General features: G+C 35.1%; 2 protein-coding genes across 2 annotated transcripts; one reads left to right on the forward strand and one right to left on the reverse strand.

The window, feature by feature from the left end:
- Positions 1–421: 421 nt before the first annotated feature.
- Positions 422–1027, reverse strand: LOC107828683 (acylsugar acyltransferase 3-like). The gene has a single exon (XM_075231784.1). The coding sequence runs from the start codon at positions 1025–1027 to the stop codon at positions 422–424; it is 606 nt and encodes a 201-aa protein (XP_075087885.1).
- A 1660-nt stretch (positions 1028–2687) lies between these two features.
- Positions 2688–4529, forward strand: LOC142169500 (acetyl-CoA-benzylalcohol acetyltransferase-like). The gene has a single exon (XM_075231262.1). It carries the CDS (start codon positions 2727–2729, stop codon positions 4101–4103), a length of 1377 nt encoding a protein of 458 aa, XP_075087363.1. The 5' UTR covers positions 2688–2726; the 3' UTR covers positions 4104–4529.
- The last annotated feature ends 4318 nt before the right edge of the window (positions 4530–8847 follow it).

Genomic DNA, 8847 nt, shown 5'->3' on the forward strand with positions numbered 1-8847 from the left:
GTTGTAACTATTTGAATCATGGTTTGATTTATTTTATATGTTGAGATTTGAGTTTCAGTTTTGCATTTCGCATAATTGATAGGCTTACCTGGTCCTAGAGACTAGGTGCCATCACAACATCCTATGGAGGAAAATTGGGGTTGTGACATTTTCACATCAAAAGCGGTATGAACTCCCACAGCTCATACAAGAAATAATACATAAACACACTCAAAACATGCATTTGTCATCCTTTATCAAGTGCTATAATCATTTCAACTCTTGAGGGCTTAAAGAATAAAGCTTTAGAATACGTTGATTTTGTTAATTCTTTTGTGAGCCTTGAAATAGAATCTTGGTTGATGTATAACTTCTTGGCATCTAGTTTAGAGTCCATACGATTTTTCTGGGGGACACGAGGCAAGAGAATTTACGATACATCTCATGGTGGGAAAATCTTAGCCATATTAAAGCTCAAAAAGTTGATTTTCTCTATAGGAATCCCCAATTTGCACACGTTTGACCGCTCGTGAACAAATGTGAAAGTTGTGAAACCATCCATCGCGGTATGTGCAGGGCTCATAGAAAGAGCCATGCCACCGCAATTGAATTTTGTGACTTGCACAATGTTAATTGGTGTTATGAACAAATTACTTTCATCAACATCCCAAGTATCTTGAGGCCAACAAGATAAGGCATGATTGACATCTTTTTGTGCTTTTTCAAGAAAGCCATTGAGCTTACAATTTACCTTGGCGTTAATAAATTTAACCCCTTGATCGGCGCAGTGAATCGAGGAGTTATCCTCAGTAAATCTATCAGCAACTAGGTAAACATGGGCTAAAATTCTAGATAAAGATTGCTCGAGTTGATCTTCAGCTATACTATTATTGTTGGTGTTGTTGTTGCAAGGAGGATAGAAAAGAACAAGAGGTAAATGTGCTGCATCATCTATTTGATCAAAGAATGATAGTTTGTAATTTTGAAGGTAATTTGGAGTTGCTGAAGATGGTTTTATCAACTTTGTTGTCAAGATTTTAACTTCCATGGTTTCCTTTTGGAAAATCATGGTATATAAATATGGCGATAATGGAAAAAGGGAAATCAAATTAAAGAACTGAAGAAGTTAGAGGTACTTGAATAATATGTCATCAACATCTCGCGCCTTCCCCTTTATAGGGAAAGTTATGGGTTCTGCCAACCCTAGCAGAGCCACGAATTTACGGAAGGGGATTTAAAAATAATTCATGTTATATTTGTGATTTGAACTCGTGATTTGAAGCAATTGTTAACACCCTTACCTAATTAATTAAAAAATTTCTTATGTCAAGAAAATTTAACTGTTTATATATAGAGTTTAAATTATATAAATCATTGGTATAAGGAATTTTACTGTAGTTTGTTATAGCATGTAACTTGTCTTAATTATTTATTACAAATCCCCCTTTTTTTTAAAACAAAAAGAGGCTCATTTGTAGAAATCCTTTGAGAAACCTGATTGTGTAAAAAGGAAAACTTTATACAGTCAACCCTCTCTATAACAACCTTGTTTGTTCCGATATGTTTTAGCTTTTATAGTGAATGACTATTATACACCTATAACAACATTTGACGTTTAAATATTTTTGGCTATTATAGATAAAATTTATCCAAAAATTAATTATTTTCCTTTTTTATTGTTATATACAAAAGATAAGAAAATTATTCAAATTTAAAATATCAAAAGATATGCATATTTCACTAGTTAACTATTTGAAGAAAGCTAATATATTATTAATAAATTCATAACTAAATGTATAAAGATTTAAACTCAAAGGCAAACATTTTAAAGCTACAAAAAAAATTCTTTCAAGATTGATGGGCGAACTTTGTAATTGTAGCTTGTTTTGTAGATTTATTCTCTTACTAGTGATATAACACTTGAATTGGCGAAGATTCGTGTCCAAATTTTCAGCAAAAAGGTATCCAATAACTTTCCTTTGAAGACAATCTAAGAGATTAACAGTTAAATTTTGTATCTAAATATATTTTGGAATTTGTCCCATGGAAAAGATAATATGTGCAAATCTTCAAACCTTTTATCTTATGCAATATAGAAACTTTGTTTAATGGAAATGGTTGTGTGCATATTTTTAAAACTATTATTTGTAATCTTAATGATTCTATATGGCTATTATAGAGGTGTAATTTTACAAAAAATGTTCTGCTATAAATATGATCGTTGCTATTATAGAGCGGTAATATATAACTTAAAAAATCGGTTCTGAGGAAAACTTGGCTTATATAATGAATGACTGTTATATAAAGATGTTGTTATAGAGAGGTCAGTACTCATTTTTACTCTCTTTGCACAATATTTCAATTTTTCACTGAAGTAAATTCAATTGAATGCCCTTGCCTTACTTTAGCTCCCCCACCTACCAACGTGTTTAATATTATATTGATAGGGTGACCTATAAACATGTTTATCACAACAAAAAGTAGCAGTTTCATGTTTGGTAAGGAAAGTAGTTCAAAATAAGCCTTTTAACTAAGTAAAAATTGCAAATGATATAAATAAACTTCTGCAATAGTGCATTAGCAGTTCCATGTTTGGTAATGTTATGGAAATTTCCCATCTTTTGAAGATTTTTCAGAATTTTCCGAATATAAATAGGACCTGAAACTTCTGAAATAAAAATTGTCTTCAACTTTTCTACAGTTCTCTCTCTTTTTCTTAATTCCATAATATTTTTACCACATCAAAAATGGGTAGCCTTTGTGTTAATTTGAGTGACCAAATACAAGTTGAAATCATTTCCAAGAAGCTTATAAAACCATCCTCTCCAACTCCTAATCACCTTCAAAATTTTAAGTTATCTTTCTTTGACCAAATAGCTGAGAAAACACATATGCCTCTTGTTCTTTTTTATCCACATAACCCCATCAACTCTTCCTACACCCATAATCATATGGTACAACAACTCGAAGAGTCACTTTCTAGGATTTTGACTCACGTTTATCCAGCTGCTGGTAGATTTTCTGAAAGTAAACGTTCAATCAATTGTCAAGATCAAGGTATAACATTCATAAAAGCCAACGTCAATTGTCAAATGGATGATTTTCTCCAACAAACACGTACTAATTTCGACCTTCCATTGCATTTTTGGCCACAAAGAATTAAGAATGTGGACGCAACTAATTTGTTTACCATACCACTTATGGTTGTGCAAATTACAATTTTTCAATGTGGTGGATTCGCGTTATCTATGAGCACTGCACACCCTGCTATCGATGGATGGACGAGTTTTACGTTCATTTACGAGTGGTCAAAAGTGTGTAAATTGGGAATTCCAGCTGAAAACATCAATTTCATGAGCTTTAATTTGGTTAACATTTTTGGACCAAGAGATATATCCAAGATGTTTAAGCCTTCTGCTATTTTCCCTGGAAAACGTCTAGACACTAAATTGGTGGCCAAAAAGTTTGTTATAGATGAAGTCTCTTTATTAAAACTCAGAGACAAATTAACAAATTGTAACAATTCAGGTGTTTTAAGTTTTAAACCTTCACGAGTTGAGATGATCACAGCAATTTTATGGAGGGCTCTGCTTCGCGCTTCACAGGCAATATCAGGGAAATGGAAGCCATCATTAATGTCATTTCCATTGAATTTACGCGGTAAGCTTAAATATCCTGAAGCATATAACCCTTTTGGGAATTTCATAATTGAAATTCCAATAACATTTGAACCAAAAGTGACTGATATGGAGTTGCAAGACTTTATAATATTGATTAGAGAGAAAGTGCAGAAAATTATTAATTATTGTGACGTAGCTTCAGCTGACGATGTTGTTGACATGGTGGCTAATTTATATAACGAAAGTTATGGAGGACGAGAATGGGGAGCTAACGATGATTTTGAGGAATTTACGTGCTCGAGTTTGTGCAGATTTCATATGCAAGAAGCTGATTTTGGATGGGGGAATCCAAGTTTAATGCATTTTGGATCAAGACATAATCAAGTGTTTTGGTTGTATTCTACACAATGTGGCACTAGTATTGCTGTGCAAATGGATTTGAAGGAAAATTACATGGACTTCATTGAACGTGACCAAGATTTCCTTGCTTTTACCAAGATTTAGGTTTTTATTAAAGCTTCTATAGGTGAATTGTTGATCCAGGAGGACGTGAATTTGGTTCATAATAAAAACAATATTATTTTCGTCAATTATTTTGTGGGTTATAATTGAGGGTTAGTTGGCAGTGGAGCGATTTATCTTTCCGTGGGAAAATTTGGTTAGAGTTTAGAGCACCTTATTTGCTCAACCCTGTGCTTGTCAGTATCATTATTATTATCCTATTACTGTTTTGTTCTTCAAATTTATTATTGTTGTTTTTTTTATTTGGGTATCTTTACTACTTTTTCTTTTCTTTCTACAGTATTTTCACCACAACCTTTTACTCGTGTTTTTTTTCTTTTTTAAACCGTTTTTGAAAATGCTTTTCTTTAGCTAGGGTCTATTGAAAACTATTATCTTGTGAAATCTTTTTATTATTGTTCGGCCAAAGAGGTATTGAGATGAAAAAAGAAGTTTATAAAATTAAAATAAGTTGTTAGGAGGTTACGAGTATTCCAATTCTTATTCCAAAATTCAAATCTTATATCACGTACAAAGATTAAGATCTCCTCACCAGCATACAAAGAGACCATAGCAGTAGTATACAACTTTGGACCTAAAACCCCTTAGTCTACTAAGAACAAGCTATTGTACTTTTTTCCTTTGCACACAAAATAAATAGATAGTACAAAAGATTTCAATCAAAAAAGCCCCAATTATATTTTTATTTTTTGTTTTTAGGAATTGATATTCAAAATTCAATGCCCCAAACTCTTATAAGAACCTAAAACTTAAAGAAAGCCTTGATATCGCTGCCACATTCAAATAAGTGCATGTTATTTTCCTTCAAATCCACCTGCACACAATTCCCATTGCCACATTCTGCATCATACAACCAAAATACTGATTATGCCTTGAACCAAAATGCATTAAACATGGTTTTCCCCAACAAAATCAGCTTCTTGTATAGAAAACCTACATAAACTTGAACTTGTGAACATGTCAACTTCATTATTTCCTCCCCATTCTTGCGCTACGAAACTGTCACGACCCAAATCTCCCTCCGTAGGATGTCGTGATGGCACCTAGTCTTAGGGACACGGTAAGCCTAACATTTACTTAAATAATAACAATATTAATTAATGATTGACAAATGCGAAGTAGAAATCTCTATACAATACTTACAATCCCAAAACTGCTAGTACAAGTCATAAGCTCTACTGAGTTACTAGAAAGCCTACAAATACAGTTGTTTTGAAGTAGAGATAAAACAGTGCAAGTACAATATCAGAAGGTGACTCTGAAGCATGCTAACGCACCAACAGGTTTATCTTGAGTCTCCACAGCAAGATCCGTACAGCTAGCTAACGGTCAACTGACTCAAAATTTACCTGGCTCTGCACAAAAATATACAGAAGTGTAGTATTAGTACACCACAGTCGATACCCAGTAAGTATCAAGACTAACCTCGGTGGAGTAGTGACGAGGTATAGACACTCACTAGTCTAATAACCTATGCAATATAGTATACAAAAGTAATAAAAAATAATAGCAGTGATAGCAACAATAATCAACTACTGATGTAAACAGCAAGACAGCAAGAACACTATAAATATTGCCCAAACGAACAATGAACACAATCACAACCAATTAATCAAGTCCTTCAAAATATACACCTTTCATCTACTAGTTTTTCGAATAAAACTCTTTGGAAGAAAATCCTTTCAATTAAATATCTTATATCATATTCAGAAATACGGGTCTCAGCCTCGCTTTCATATTCTCACGGCACCTCGTGCCCATATCTCTATCACAACCGCACGGACAACTCCCGTGCCAAATATATCAATACATAAAATATGCACGATCAATTTATTTTCAATAACGTAATGTTACAATTTTTAAACCAAGTAAGAATTTAACAAATAAGTGAGTTTATTTTAGAGATATGGAGGAGTTATTATTTTTTTTACCAGTTATTCTTTTTTTTTTCACTCTCCTTAATTTGGTATTTTCGGCTAGTACCTTTTTTTGTTTGTACAAAAGTGCACCTTGTCGGCCTTTTTATGGTTCCACCCAAAAGCTACCCATTCTGTTTCTTTACTCTTCTAGCTACTTAAGTGCTTTCGGAGGTAAAGGTTTAACAAAATTTGATTAACAACAAAGGGAATTCGGCTTGTAATGTGGTTGCCAAAGAACAGGTCTACAGGCTCAAAAGGGGTGACTGTGGATAGTATTAGCATTGGTAGACAAATAAGCTATATGGTGTAACGACCCGGCCGGTCGTTTCGAGTATTACAACCGCGTCTCCCTATTTACTGCTCAAATTATGCTTTACGGTTGTTATTTAACTTGCCAGGGGTAATTGGTTCGGGTCCGTTGAGATTTTGGAATGATTTGGAACACTTAGTTCCAAGGTTTAGCATTTAAGTTGAAAAGGTTCACCGAATGTTGACTGATGTGTAACGACCTCGGAAAAGTTTTGCTAAGGAAATTAAGATTTCGTGGTGCCGAATTAGGCTTACGTGTTTGAGAATTTTATGCGGCTTAGACCTCTTGGGTTGAACAATGCGCGAGGGAGTTAAAGGAAATTTTTTGGCAGAAAGATGCATTTCTGCGGTCCACTTTGTGGCTGCAGAATAACTCTGCGGGCCACATAATGGACAGAAGCTCGACATGTGTAAGTGCAAATTTGCGGTCGATTATGCGACCGCAGAACTATTTTGCGGTGCATTATGTGACCGCAGAATAGGTCTGCGGGATGCATAGTGACCGCACACCCGGGCAGAAAATACCCAGTTCTGAGGAGCCATTTCGCGACCATTTCACGGACCGCATGAGCATTATACGGTCGCATATGCGACTGCAGAGTGTGTTTCAGAGCTTCATTTCTCTTGTTTTATAAACCCAACCCCGTTCTTATAAAACACTATTAGAGGTCATTTTGAAGGGTTTCATTTGATATTTTAGAGAGAGGTAAGAGCATCTTAGAGAGAGAAAGTGAAGACCTAGTCATTTGTCCATCAATTCTTGTTCAAGGTTTGAAAATTTTACAAGGATCTTGCTAGGGCTTCAAAGAGGTAAGAATTTCTAACCATAGTCTTCAATTTTGAGTTTGGGTAAAGATGGATGATTGGGAGTGCGATTCTTGGGTGTGAGAGTATTATATATACATGCACGTACCACTAATGTTTGTGGAAAGATTGTTCGGTTCAAATGAGTAAAGATTGGGATGAAAATGGTAGAAATATTCAAAGACTTTAATTGAAGATTTAAAGGTCGAGTTGATGTCGAGATTTGGTGAAATTTGTATGGTTGGACTCGTGGTGGGATGGGCGTTCATAGTTTGTAATTTTTTTCGGGTTCCGAGATGTGCGATTTTTGAGTGCAATTTTGGATTTTGTTGGAAAATTAGTATTTTCATATGGAATTGATTCCTATAATTTATTTTGACCAAATTGAATCATTTGTGGCTAGATTTGAGGCATTTAGAGGCCAATTCGCGAGGCAAAGGCATTGCAGAATAAAGAATTAGACGGTTTGAGGTAAGTAACAGTCCTAAATTTGGTCATGAGAGTATAAAACCCCGAATTATGTGTTATGTGATTGGTTTTGAGGTGACGCACATGCTAGGTGATAGGCGTGTGGGCGTGTACCATAGGAATTGTGACTTGGTCAATTCCATGGAACTGTGTAGTTGAATAATCTGTTGATATCCGTACATTTTTCCACGTATTAGAGAAATTGAACTATAAATCATGATCAAACCATGTGTTGACACTGTTGGGACCCACAAAGGTCGTGTACATGTTGAATTATCTGTCAAAATTAATGTTCTGTACTCAATCACGGTTTTACTTGCATATTACATCATACTCTACATTATTCATAATTGATGCATCATATCATTGCTGTTTGGGCAGCTTATCATGATTTTCGAGAGCCCGAGAGACTGGAGAGGTTGATGACTGAGTGAGGCCGAGGGCTTAATTGTGAGGATATTTATGGGATTGGGCTGCACGCCGCAATATATTTTATTGATTTATGCCATGATTGGCTTGATATAGCGCTTGGGTTGAAGGAGCCTTTTCGGAGTCTATACACACCCCTAGTGAGCGTAGGTACCTACTGAGTGCGAGTGCCGAGTGCTGAGTGATTGAGAGGAAAGAGTGATTGTGAGGTTGGAGTGAATGGGAGCACTGATTGACTGTTGCTCTGAGAGGATGTATTGATTTCATTATTGCTGCATTCAATTTAGAAATTACCGTGGAGCTTTAAATGTTGAACTTGAAAGCATGCCTACCTTTTTATGTTGGAAAGTACTGTATTTGGACTTAATTGTGAAGCTTGTCATTATCTTTAGTTATTTATTTAGTATTGTTTTTTACTGAGTTGGTTGTACTCATACTACTTCCTGCACTTCGTGTGCAGATCTAGGTGTGCCCGGATACAGTGAGTGTTGATTCCTTCGCACAGTTGATTATTTGGAGATTCCAAGGTAGCTTCTGTGTTTCGCAGACCTTGTCTCTCCTTCCCTATCTTTTGTTTGTTGTATTTGGTCTCAGACTATTATAGACCGTGTTTTCCAAACTAGTGATGTATAGATGCTCATGTACTAGTGACACCGGGTTTTGGGAGTGTATTTATTTACATTATTTGTGGGATTTTCTTTTAAACTTAATTATTATGTTTTCAGTTTAAAAGAAATTGTGGGTTATTGGTATTGTCGGCTTGCCTAGTATTGAGATAGGCGCCATCATGATAGGCA

Source organism: Nicotiana tabacum, chromosome 15 (genome assembly GCF_000715075.1).
Source record: "Nicotiana tabacum cultivar K326 chromosome 15, ASM71507v2, whole genome shotgun sequence".
NCBI lineage: Eukaryota > Viridiplantae > Streptophyta > Magnoliopsida > Solanales > Solanaceae > Nicotiana > Nicotiana tabacum.